Here is a 14,243-nt window from a genome sequence, read left to right as displayed (position 1 = left end):
TGTCAGCAAAGTTTGACAGCGGAGAATGCACAGCCAAGTTGGCCCTGCCCTCATCTGACATCCACACACAAACAATAGTAATCAGGAGCAGTGCTAACTGAGTTTACCATCCCTTGCTTGGGTTCTGAGACAATTTGTAGCACCCCTAACTGAGCACAGAGAGGGAATTACATGTATGGCCTTCTGGCCTGTCTGCTCTGCTATGTTCTGTTTTTATCAACAGGACAATTGAAGGGGACTACAGCAGTCTCATTCTTGATGTTGATTTGTAAATTTCAAGGCAGATGAATGTTAAAACATTTTATGTATAATTTTGTGGTAATTCTATGTGCTAGAGATGTGAATTTTCAACTTATTTGATAGGGTTATTCTGTTTGATGGTAAATTATAGTTAATACCCTGTTTTTTTTTTGTTTGTACAGCCCTTGCAATTGGCTGGTGTTATCCGAAGTTCTGCGAAGATTGAAAATGTCAGTCAGGATTTTCCAATCCCGCTTCCCTCACTTTGAAATAGCTACCATTACTGAAATAGAATTTTACAAGCAGGTGTCCACAAGCCAGCTACATTTTCAGCTCGGGAACCTCCAGTTCTGCTCCCTAGATGGCAGGATGTCTCTGGAACTGGTACGGTGCGTGCCTGAGTTGTTAGACCTTCTTGGTTCTACAGTGGAATTATTAACTGAAGACTGTGAGAAAGTTATTAAATTCACAAGGTGAACCAAAATCATGACTGATCGGTAAACTATTCCCATCTCAAATATATAGGGAATGAGTTGAATGGGTACTAGCAGGTGTGTACAGTATGCCAGCCAAGACTTCTTTTGTCTCAAATCAGGCATGGAGCAGCCAAGCCTAACAGAAAGGAAAAATAACGGGACAGTTCTGACCTTATAGTGCAACAGCATAAGGATTGCTGGGATGTTTAAAGGAAATGTTAAAATATTTTAACTAGGTTCATTAAAAATATTTTCTACCCAACTAATTATGTTGAAGTGCACCTAAGTTTATGATCCATTAACCATGAAAAATAATCAGAAAAGCCAATGGATTAATGGATTCTTGTAAAATAATCAATATTTATTCCTGTTCCCACATTTTGCTCATCACTCATCCTTTATTCTGTTTTTAAATAAAGGTATATAAAATTGCTTTATTTTCTGCCCAGTTCACCCACTATCCTGCACCACACAGCAGTTTTCTCTGCGAGGACAGGGTGATAGTCTATTCACAGACCTTCGAGAACTGCTCACTCAGCCAGCTGTAAGAAGGTGGCAAGAATGCCTGGTAAATGAGTGTACTTCTGATTTTTTTCCCCTCCCACCCCGCTCTTTCTCATGCACTCTCGAGGTGGGTGCCTTGACTCTAACTGACAGCTCCACATGTTAGTGAAGCTGAGATCAGGCATTCAGCAGAGTAAATAGATTAAACTTGTGTCCAAACTTTGTAATATGATGCGCTATTCTATGTTGAAGAAAGACAGCTGTGTATGTGTAACTTTTTTTTAATAATCCAATTGTATCTGACTTGCTGCACACACATAGAACAAAATGGATGTTGGTTTTCATTAAATATGAATTGGGTAACATTTTTTTAGATCAGGAAACAAGAATCCACCGTAACATAATCTGAAGAACCATATTACCAGTGTCTGAAAGGCACAAGTGTCCAATATCTAAATTGAAACTTCAGTTTGTAGCAACTGGACACTCTATGGTTCCTAAATGTGACATTTAGCACTGACAGAGGATATTTTAATAGAATCATTCACAAAGTAAACAGTTTCTTTATCTCAAGCAGAATCTAGAAATTGAATATTTGTACCCTGTAAGTCGGGATTCCGATTTTTTTTTTGCCACAGTTGTAAGTTTTGTGGGTGTTTATACTTTCATGAGCAAATTTTATTTTCCAATTTAAAACCAATTTAAATCAAAGTTAGATTGATCAAAATGAAAAGTGAATACTGGGATGCATGCTGTTGATTGAAATAAAATTGAAAAGCCCACTGGAGGTTTTGCTAGTTACAGATAAATTTGAGCCCACAGTACACATCTTTACGACTCTCCGTGATGATGCACTTTACTTTGAATGCTTGTTGAGTTGCACCTATCACTGGCTTCTGTACTGCTGCAGTTACATGAATTAAAATCAAAGCCACACCAAGGTAGGGGACCTAATGGCATGTACACAACATGAAAGCACTTATGATTAATAAGATAATGCAGACAAGCAAGCTGTCTCCAATTAACTCCAAGACAGATTCAAAATGACTGTAATCAGTATTCACTCTTTCAGCAATATTGCAAAGGTTACCTAGGCTGATCAACATTCCATTTTTGCCATTTAAACGAAAATTTTGAGCCAGAACCTAGTAAACCTTTAATTTAGATTAAGCCCATCAACCGAACCACCCAGATTTAAATAAGGTTAGATTTCATTGTATGGCAGAAAGAAGTAATCTAAGTCCAAACGAGTCATCATACCAATGTTTTCATGTTGATGTGAAGCACTTGGGATGTGCATTGCTGCAAAAGCAGCAGTGTAACTCAGGAGTTAGGTTGGCGACCTGACTCCCAGACGCATTAAAACCCAACAGTGAGGTAGTCTCACACTGCTCGGGCTTCACGCCAGATGTCATGTAACTCCAACTCAAAGCAAAACCAGACTTAAAAATTCATCAGGAGGACCAGTGGATACTTCTGCTTGCACACTCCCAAAATCAAATTTTACCCAGCATGGTTCTGTTCATACATGCTGGATATGCAGTGTTCCTTTGCCATGACACATTGCATTCAGCAGGTACACTAGTATTGCGACATCCTAAGTAATGGGTATTGATTTTGCCAGCTTTAAACCATAAAAGTTGAATGTGTAGTCCTGCAGCATTCCATGCCATGAATACATCAGTTGTATTACATGTTTGGCAATGGTATGGCAGTTACTGACCAGAAAAATTCCAAGTGTGCAATGTACGGTTGTTGATTTTGCAGTTTGGTGTTGTTAGCAAGCTTACCTAAAAATATGTGGCCTTGAATTGCTGGGACTATACAACTGGTCTACAGACAGCTTTTTTTTTTAATTTAAGTTTTTGTGTAAGTACAGATGCACCAAGATCTACCCTCCCTCGCTCAAATAGATATGTGATCAAGCAATATAACTGGTGACTGGTTTACATCGCTGTTTGAATACTCCACCCAAGTGAGGTATAGCTGAGCATAACAATAGTCTTATGTAATCTATCATATATTAAAAATGCTGAGTGGCTGCCACATGCCATTCATACTGTGCCTGTAGATGGTGCTATGAGAGTTATGTTATATGACTCATTATGTACAGTGATCCTCAACTAATGTTATGCAACAACCCGACTGTACTTACAGTGAACGTCCCCTGCCTGAAACCTAGGCGCAAGTAGCATGAGTGCTTAACTCCTCCACTTCCGTCTCCTTGGTTGTTAAAAAGTCAATGTTGTGTGCAGCCTTTCCCTAAGCAATGAATCAGCTGAACTGCTAAGGCACAAATGGAGAGCTGCCCAACCCAGGCACAGCACTTCTCCCATGATCCCCAATGATAACAGCGCGATCCCATTCCACTGACTGTTGCATCTCAGAACATTGTGTCCTACCAGTCATTAGCATGTCACGAATATTAAGAGCATGAAACCAGGTCCCCCACAAAACACCAGCTGGCCACCTTCGTATTTTGGTAGATTTTGGCTCTGCCACCTCCCCAACCCTAGCCCTCTCAATATCTTCTGTGAATTAAAAGTGGAAAAACCCTCACTCCACCAGGGGCAGCATATCAGATCTGCCCACCCACACTTCTTCCCTCACAAGCCCCATTCCCCACATAGCACAATGTTGGCCAAGAACGCTCCCTGCACCACCACTGTGGAGCATCCAGGCCTTATAAACCTCACATCTATTGAGCACCATCTTGACATTCCACTTGCCACAGGCCTTTCCCCCAACTGAGCAGCATTATTGAATGTGCAAACTCTCCCGCCCCCACTGTTGAGTACTCTGGCCCCAAAGCCCTCTCACCCAATCATCACCGACTTGAACTTCCACTAGCATTGTAACCGTACTCCCAATCCCCACGGGAGCAGCATAAGGAAGAGAATTCCTCCCCCACTGTGGCCTCTCTCAACCTCCCCCCACATTGAGCAGCACATTGAACCTACAGCACATTGAACCTACAATTCTCCTCCCTCTCTGCTTTCCATTCTCTTGCTCTCTGCCCTCCCCTCCCTCTCCCATCTCTTTCCTCTCACTTCCCCATCCTTCACACTCACTCTCTGCACTCCCCTTCCCTTTCCTACTCTGCTGCCCCCCCCCCCCCCCCCAAGGCCTTGGTCCAATTATCCCCTTGCCTTCCAAACCTGTTTGATCTTGGTCTTGAATCATGTGCAATGCCATTTCCTAACAACCTTTGAAGCTCTGCTGCTGGATAGTATATAGAAATTGTTATAGAGCCTGTGAATATGTGCCTGTGCTGAGTAGCTGCAACATGCCATTCCTACTGCACCTGTAGGTGGTGCTGTGAGAGTTACATGACTCAACTAATGTGCAACAGCCCGACTGTACATAGTGAACTTTCCCCGCCTGAAACTTAGGCAAAAGTAGCATGAGTGCTTAACTTCTCCACTCTTGCCTCCTTGGTAGTGCCATTCACCCATATGACGCTAAAACTAATCTTCAGTTAAAGCTGTTTTTAATACACATATCTGGATACAAAAGATAATTGTTTAAGAGGGATTACGGCCACTGTTTCTATTTTTAAAAATATAGGAATGAGAAAAATTGAAGTTTAATTTTTATTAGTGCATTTATTTTGAGACCATCTTAATTGAGTTCATCCATGAGCTTTAGAATTCTCAAACACATTGGTCTTTCTGTTATCATTACTAAGTGAAGGATGAAAACCTGTTGTTAGAGAAATAAAAAGTTTATTCTTCAAATCACAGGTAGTTTTTTTTGTAAATCACATGATTTTAGATTGCGTTATGCCCAAAGAATGGCCATGAATGACTGTAAGATCCAGGCACCTATGCTTGGTTTAATTCATCTGAGAATATTTTTACTGCTTGGTGTCATGGTGCAGTTGCAACAAATCTGAACGGTTCACGGATTGTGTAGTAGAAAACAATTAAAAAATCAAAAGATATAAAATTAGCACAGAAACCTAAAATCTAAAGCCAGTTTCTGTTCAGCTGTCGGCCTTCAGCAGCTGCCAAAATGGTCCTAATATGCGCCAATGCTAAATAATTGTCAAGTCCTTTTTCAGTATTGCTTAGTTTGTTAGGTTTCTACCAACAATGAAAATAATTTAAACATCAGCTTGGCTCACTGGAAGCACTCTCACTTTTAAGATAGAAGATGTGGGTTCAAGTCCCACTCCAAGATGTGACCACATAATCTAAACTGACATTTCAGTGCAATACTGAGGAGGTGTTGCATTGTTGGAGGTGCTGCCTTTCAAATGAGATGTTAAACTAAGGCTCCATCCACCTTTTGGGGTGGATGTAAAATATACTATGGTACTATTTGGCAAAGAGTAGGAGAGCACTGAAGGTATCCTGGCCAATATTAATCCCTCAATCAACATCACTAAAACAGGTTAACTGGTCATTTATCTCATTTGCTGTTTGTGGGACCTTGTTGTGTCTTCATAACAACAGTGACTATGTTTAAAAAAGTAATTAGTAAGTTTTAAAATGCTTTGAGACATTGAGAATGCAAAAGGAATTATATAAATGCAAATGTATTCTTCTTTACTTAAACCTTTTGATGTTCAGGTTTAATTTTACCTGAATTCTGGTAAAAAAATCGAGTGAAATCAACTACAAACAAATCCTTGCTTTTTCGGATCAAATTTGAAACAAAATGTTTATATCAGAAAATTTTAGTTTAATCAGCAAAGCAACTTTGGAAGAAACATACAATACTGTCAGTAAGTAATCAACACAAATGTCTTTACAAACTATAATATTAAACAGAGTTAAGATACACCATTAGCCGCATCCTCAGTGCCTCTTGACCCCCCCCATACCCACTCTGCTGTCAATAGAACTTCATTCAACCATCTCTACATGATGCAGGCAACTGAACATGCACTCTGCATTAATGTTACACCAAACAAGAAAATGGATTTTGTGTGGCACACCAGAACTTCTGTGCGCCAAAATTGTCATTTCCAGACTTCATTGGGTTTAACCCTAAACTTGAAATTCATATATCAAGGGTAATTATCAGGGTTGATCAGTAGACCAACATCAGAAGGCTTTTCTAAATTAAAAAATAATTACATTAGTCAACACAATACGACAGCCAAGGTGGTGCCTTTATTCAATCTATTTCAAACTGTTTATAAAGATCACTTGGCAAATGGAAAATGTTGTAAAGGCACAGTCCGCCAATTGGCATCTGAAAGAGAGAACGCTAGGTTAATATTTAAGCGATGAAAGATCACATCTAAAACTTTAACCTTTAACAGATCCTTTTCTCTCTCCGCTTCTGATCAAGTTGCTGCACAATTCCAGCATTTTTCTGTTTTTGTTCAGCGTTGGCAAATTCCTACTATTCCTCCTTATTTCTACCGTAGGCAATCAGTTGACCATTTTGAATTAAGAATATTAACTCTCCCCATGACCAGTACTGATATAGGTTGATTCTAAATTTGTATGGTTACTCAGTTTTATTGTAATTTGACCAAGTGTTCGTTGCCATCCGGGTGCTCAAGGTCTGCTGCAATCTCAGTTTACATCCCAGCATTCCTTAAAAGAAATGGCACTTCTGTTTAGTAAAACAAGTAAGTCAACCATGTAGAGGTCAAATTCTGCTAGTTAACTGGGCATGTTTTTATTGCAAAATCTCCAGTGAGGTAGCTGAATTTTGGTGCTGCAACTCTGCAATGAATCTGTTGCAATGTATAGATAAAAGTATTTACCTTTTGAAAACTGCTGCAGTTAACTAAAATAAACTTCTAACAAACCAGATGCGACTACACCCTCATGTACAAATCCTTCTTGGAAGTTTATAAGACTGTTCTATGTATATTTTGTACAGTGTTTGATATTGCTAAAAGGAGTTGGAACCCTGTTGGTTAACTCTTAGTTTATATAAAGACGTCTGCATTGTTTTGCTGGAAAACTAAACCAGTCATTGATGGGTTTTTTGAATTCTTCATGTTTATACATTTGTTGTTTATATACACCAGAGTTTTTTTGTTGAAAAAGTAAATTATTTAGTTGCCAGCACATTTCATTTTGAAGATTTAACAAATGTATTGTGTTGGTGATATAAGCAATGAGGAACTTAGGTGAAAGTCTGTAGATTGGACTTTTTCTGATTTATTTCTAAGGAGCACATAGAGAGAAGACCTTGCTGTTTTGTTTACAAGATCTAAGTTGGATTCTGGAATGAATCACACATCACATTTATACAGTTATCTGAAATCAACTCCCATTAAACTTATTTGGATTCTTACCTTTTGGTTCAGAGTTGCATTTACTGCAGATACACTGTTCTGTTCGAGGATGCATTTGTTTATGATTACATGTTCTATCTATTCCCCACAATCAATAATGTTCTTGAAACGTTAAGGTCAAGCACCTTCATAGATCATAGATTTATTAAGTATATAGTACATGCACTAGTACTTAAGCATACACTTATAACCACACTAGGTGATGATGATTGGGGATTCTAACGTATTCAGGTTGATCGAACTGTTGAATCTAAATTCTTATTACAATTCACTACTTTTTATACCTTTCTCTCATCCCTGCTATGTGACTATCAACATGTCTCTACATTACATGATTATACCAAAAGTTTAAAAACAACTCCATATAAGGAGAAACTAATAAGAAACCTAGACCTTACCAATAATTCAGTCAACAAGCTGGGGGTAATTTTAACCTAATCTACCCGGATTGATTCCAATGGAGCATAGAATCAGTTGGAGTGTAAAATGGGCATCCGACCTGAACCTACCCCGTTCTCACTAGGCAGGTTAGGTTAAAATTACCCCCGCTGAATTCCTCACTAACATTGATTGTTGTTATAGTATCACATTTTTTTCCTGTTATATTTAATTGTTGTTCGACCATGTAAATCTGTTCTTGTCTTTGATTCTGTATCCCCTCAGCACCAACCTGGTCCTCACATCCTGCATAAACTTTAATTAAAAAGATAATGTTTTTTAACAGATGTTTTTCTTCTGCAGGACTAACTGGTGTCCTTGCAACTATACCAGTGATTACAGTTGTCTGAAGCTTGGGAATCAGTACGCACTGGCACGTCTTCAATTAGCTTATCCCATTAAGACACATTCTCTATCAAGTGACTATTTCACACAAACATATTAAAACTACCCATGCTGTAAGGTTCAGTCCAGTTCATATGTTCAGAGTGGTCAACATCTTAGAATTGCTGTGTAGCTGCACAATTGTAGCATCAATTTATTTTTAAGAAATTACAATTTAAGATTCATTCAACCCCACTTAACAAACAAAGGTTAAAAATCAAATCACTTCCAGTCAGCAGCAGAATTATGCTGCTACTCTGATTAACCCTTTCCTTCCACTTCCTTACACCCTGACTGTTGAAATCCAGATTATCATTCAACGTTATTTTGCCCAGGCTCTCAAATCTGAATTTTCTTGACACCTTCAATCTTTCTTTCCACATAGTCTTCAGCCTTTTAAATGCCATGGTTGGTATCACCTAATTGTTATATCCTGAGTTACCTCATTTTTACTTTTAAACAAAACACTTATCCTTCTTCACCTTGGTATCTCAGTTAGAACAATAAAAGATAATTGGGCCATATTTTAATTATTCATAAAACGGGGCTAATTCTAAATTAAGAAATGTTACCCTGTGAGTGAAAAAAAAATCATGGGGCTGATTTTCCTGAGCTTTGCCTGCACTCCCCCCCCCCCCCACCACACACACACAGGAATACCCATTCCCCAGATGCAAAGGTCAGGAAAGAGTGATGGAGGCCCATTATGCTGGGTTTTCACCCTCCTTATGGTAGCCCAAGATATCCAGGGCTTTCCTGTGGGCTGGGACCTGCACCTGCATTAGGCATAAGCACATCGGACCAATGCAGGTGAGGCAGGAAGGCGTGCCTGAAAAAGCTGCCGTTAGACCTGTGCTAGGAACCATTAGGCCCTGCAGCAGGCTGAAGAAAAGCCCACAAGTAAATCTAATTGTTTTGTACTTACCCACCTCTGATCTCTGGGCCTTCTGGCTGCTCCTCTCTAGCATCAGAACATCCTGAAGGTGGCAAGTAGGTATGCAGTAGCAATGAAATTTGCCTTCCCTTTTGCTGGCACTACCTGCCAGGGACAGGAAAAAACAATACTGCTGGGCCTGGACAGGCAGAATGCACTTCAGGTGTGCTGCTTCTCAGCAAAATAACATAAGATTAATGTTTGTTTTTGCCTTTTTCTGCCCTTGGCCTAGGTATTTTGACTTCTGTATTTTCGGAAAACAAACAGAAAATCTTTCTGTGAATTGTTTTAGCTATTGGATCTATCCTGTGTTTTCACAGGAATTTTCTGCCATCTTTGAACAGCAGCATTGCATCACTTCACACTGCATTTTAGACTTAAAAGAATAAGCAAATTTAGTGAACAAAAGATGAACAAGTCCCAATATATAACAGTAATATAACACATCTCTATTTACAATAGATTTTCTGCTAACCAGTTCCTCGAATGAAAACATTAAATGGTCAGAATTTATATGCTAAGCTATTATTTTGTGTTTTGCTTTTATAGATATGCAGTATTTTTACTTGTAACCTTTTTAACTGCAGGAGCTAAACTAGCCTAACCTATCTCAAGATTCGAACTGACTCCCAGATTGGAACCATCTCCACTTATTGAATATCCTCAAACAGTTAGTGAGGCTAAATTTCAAAAGTAACTGTCAGTAATACACATAACTGAGCAAATCACACCTTATGTATTTGAATGTCGCTTGGCTTCTCCCTTTAGCATTGGCAAAAACCATCAAATCCTTGCTACATTTGTATCGAGTTAAGCTAGGGACATGATTATAACTTGAGCTGATTGTTAAACTTTTTAGGCAGGAATTCCCTTTTGATAGTTTTCTGGCACGTGGGGACAGAAAATTGATGGCGATTCCTTTTGCTGGATCCCTGCTCATTTTTACGACAGTTGTACTTTCTGATGGAAATGACACTGGAAGTGCCCACCCAGATGTGGACACATATTTTAATGAGGCAATAATGATATAGTGATTGTGATACATCTCATTTCCTGTCTTTCCTCCGTTCTAATGGATGTAAATAATGGCTGTGTAAAACAGATGTCCAGCATTGCTAGGCACTACTGAGAAGGCATTATTGCTTTTAAATGACCACAGCAGATAATTTTGAAAGTCCTTTGAAGTCTTTAGTTTAAAACTATTTTCCAAATTTTTGGGGTGTTTTTTCACTACTGGCACTGTAGCCTGTGGAGCTTCCATTTTTGCCCCATCATACCATAGACCACTGTGGAATTCCCACTAGGAGTACTTTTCCATTTGCTTTTTGAAAGGGGATGGGGAGGAACAGAAGGAGGCCAGGCTGGTCAGATACCACAGAAGGCATACGGCACACATCCGCCAGTACCCCCGCTCTAGAATATACCGACCAAAACGCTCCAACCTTGAGCGGTGCTTACGTAGGCTGCACTTCACAAGGGAAACTATCAATAACTTATGCCACATGCTGCGAGCTGACCAGTAGCCCACCTCCACCATAGGCACGTCATTGCTATAATTGTAACAATCACCACTGCCCTGAATTTTTATGCTACGAGGTCAATCCAGGTTGCCTTGGGACATCAGTAACATTACTTGATTGGCTGTGTATAGATGCATTGGTTGCTACAGCAAGCAGTTCATCACCTTGCCCATGGATAACCTGCTACAACATGATAAGGCACTGCAATTGTAGTAAGTTGCAGGTTTTCCCCAAACACAAGGAGTCATAGATTGCACCCAGATGGTCATACACACTCCCTTTATCAATCCAGTTCCACTTATTTAATGTCCAGCTTGTTTATGACCACCAGTTTTGCATTGAGAAGTAAATGCTGGCTCTCTTGGCTGCTGCCATGATGCCTTAATTTTAAGGCAGTTCACTGTGCCAACGCTCTTTCAACCAGAATGGCAAGAGTTTGGATGCACCCGCGTGATCAAAGCTACCCTTTACAGCCATGACCCCTTTGCACTTTCCCAAGACACCAGCCGAGCACTGCTATAACCAGGCCTATTCTGCCACCATCATATGTGAAGGTTTGCTTCAGGTGCTTCAGGTTCCTCTGTGCTCCACAGTATCATCTATCTAGGATCTTGAGGATAATGGTAGGATGTTGCATGTGATAAAACTTTACTTAATAAAGAGGCCTCTTAGGGCCTGAAAGAAGAAGGTGCCCAATGACAGCAGGGGCAACAGGCAGACCAGCAACAGCAGCTGCAAGAGACATTCATACCCATCTGATATGGGAGACCTTTTCACCATTCCCTCCCCCATCCCAGGAAGCGCTAGTACACCCATCTTACTTTACCAGTGCCTAATGTCAGAGAAAAATAGGAGCTGTGGTTAAGGTCTGAAGTTGTTAAAGTCAATATCAAGACCAGGGGACAGCAAAATGCCTGGTAGAAAGATGAGGTACTGTTCTTGGAGTTTGCATTGAGCTTCATTTTAACGGTGTAGAGTGTCAAGGTCAGAGTGGGACTGTCCACAAGTGTGACCCAGACCTCCCTGTAGCTTGCCATTTTAATTCTCTGTCCCACTCCCACTCTGACCAACTCTTCCCAACCAAGTGGCTGTGAAATCTATAAAATTATGGACATTAAATTCCCAAAAGAGATTGTGCAATTTATAATGAAAGACCAAGTATTTAAATTTGTAGGGTGAAAATTCCAGATTACTAACACAGGCTCTGATATTTACAAGGAGGTGGGGAGCGAGCGGGAGAGGGTCGTAGCGGTCGGGAAACCCGGAAATGTGGGTGACGCGGAGGTCCTGTCGAATTTAACGGCAGGACCTCCTTTGAAATTTTTTACTCCATTTCCTGGCCAGCCAGTTTGTGAGGCTGGCTGATGGGTGGGAAGGCCTGTGGTACCAGGCCACAGCCGGGGAGAGGAACGTGGGGGGGAGATCGTGGTGGGTGTTGGAGAGAGCGCGGGCCGGGGGGCTTCGGTTTGCAGGTCGGTGGGCAATCATGAGGGGTTCGAAGAGATCACTGATCGGGGGTAGATTGGGTGGAGGGGGGGCGGGGTTTGAAGAGATCGCGGGTCCGGGGGAGACCGTGGTGGGGGGGTTGATGAGATCGTGGATCGGGGGAGATCATGGGGGTGTTGACGACATCGCGGGTCTGGGGGGCTTCAAATCACGACTTGTGGGAGTTTGGAAGGTTGGCGGATCGCCAGGAAGTTTGCTTGAGGGGCCGGGGGCGGGGGGAGCACTCCTGCACCTCATGGCCCACAAGCAGTGCTGGAAAGGCACTTACCTGCTAGATCCAGCTGTTCTCGCCTCCCTTCAGCTCGCGGGTTTCCCAAGCCCTGGGAAACCCGTCCCGCCGTTAAATGTAAAAATCTGTTGGCACGCAGCCTCATTAACATATTTAACTGACTGACCTGCCTCTCGACAGCAGGTTACTCACCTGCCCCCCCAACCCGCCTCCATTAAAACCGGAAGTGGGCACGCTCGAGGCGGGTTGGGGGGGCAGGTGAGTAACCTGCTCTTGAGAAGCAGGTCTTTTTGAAATTTTACCTAACCCCCGCCACTGTCCCATCTGTTGTGGGCAGTTAAAATTCTCCCCATAATATGGAAAATGTGCACCTTTCCATGAGTATCACAATCAAGATTCTGGTGGAATGTTTAAAAAATGTAATCTTTAAGATTTTATATGAAACTGATCCTTTAAGATTGCCCTTTTGTCCTCTTGATTAGTATAACTGTAGTGGACTCACATCGCTGCCACCATCTTTTATTTTAATCAGGGCAATTTCATCACTTTGGAAACAACTTTGGATATTTTTAATTGTTATAATCACATGGTCATCACATCCCGTCCACAGAATTATATGCGCTCTTATAAGAGAAGGAAAAGTAAAATCAGATTTACCTTCTTAAAATCAAACCTTCAACAGTTGAATTGGGGCAAAGAAGCCAATTTTGCCTTTATTTGGAAATTTCATTGACTCCTTGAGTGACACTGAGGATTAATGAAGTAGTTCTGAGCCTGTAAAACACAATCCAACCGAGCTTATTTTCAAGTTAACTTTCAAACCAGTGAGCATCAGTGACTTATGAAAATTTGAGGACTATCAAAATTTCATGAATGATTTATGACAAACTGTTAGTTAGAAAATTGTTTTAATTTTAAGAAAAGCCCTCAGTGTGCTGATGTCTCAAATGAGAACATTTTAAAATGGAGGAACAAAAGATTACCTAATTACTCAACCTTGCAGAACAGGGACCTGGGGCATGATTTAAGCCTGGAAAAATGTGGGTTGGGGGCGGGGGGGGCATTAAAAATTGCAACAATTTCAAACCCACCTCCAACCGCCCATTTCCGTTTTTCATGGGGGTGGGACAAGGGGCGAGCAACCAGGGGGCGGGTTGGTCACTAAAACCTTTCAAAGAGGCTGCGGGCCTCCATTTTTTCAGGTTTTGTGATTTTAGCCTCTGTTGGCTGGAATTCCTGGGTCTTCTCCTTCACGCCACGTGAGAGGAGGCGAAAAGGCCCAAAACTGCAGGTTAAGTGCCTTTGTAGCACAGCTTGTGGGCCTGGAGGAGCAGGAGTGCTTCCCCCAGGCCCAACAAGCCTATCTGCATCGACCCCCCCCAAATAATCGCAACCCCCCCCAACAATTGCGACCCCCCCAATGATCGCGACCCCTGCAGTGACCTCCGATCCTGACCACCCCCCTCCCCCCCCCTTGGTGACTGACCCCCGGTCCCCCCCACCCCGATGACCCCTGATCCCCCTCACGATGACTGACCCCAACCCGATGACTAACTCCCCTCCGGTGACCCCCACATCTGCCGATGCCCCCCCATCCCCACCCCCAACCCCCATCCATCCAATCTAAGATTTACCTGAACACTTACCTCTTCCTTGCCCTTCTCCCGTCCAACTGAGACCAGCCTGTCAATCAGGCAGGCCTGTTGGGTGGGGAACCATCAAAAAAAAGTCGTCCTTACATCAAAAT

At 41.6% G+C, this 14,243-nt stretch overlaps 1 protein-coding gene across 2 annotated transcripts in view; it reads left to right on the top strand.

The window, feature by feature from the left end:
- The window catches only part of LOC137332955 (BCL-6 corepressor-like protein 1), a 152,555-nt gene extending 144,349 nt beyond the window's left edge, over positions 1–8,206 (top strand). For both annotated transcript variants that reach the window (XM_067997003.1, XM_067997002.1), the window contains exon 14: positions 423–8,206. In XM_067997003.1, coding sequence (XP_067853104.1) covers positions 423–717 — 295 coding nt within the window. In that variant the 3' untranslated portion in view covers positions 718–8,206. The remainder of the gene's footprint in view (positions 1–422) is intronic.
- Positions 8,207–14,243: the final 6,037 nt, after the last annotated feature.

The sequence above is a fragment of the Heptranchias perlo genome, chromosome 15 (genome assembly GCF_035084215.1).
Source record: "Heptranchias perlo isolate sHepPer1 chromosome 15, sHepPer1.hap1, whole genome shotgun sequence".
In the NCBI taxonomy this organism is placed as follows: domain Eukaryota; kingdom Metazoa; phylum Chordata; class Chondrichthyes; order Hexanchiformes; family Hexanchidae; genus Heptranchias; species Heptranchias perlo.
This window is presented reverse-complemented; position numbering and strand designations above follow the sequence as displayed.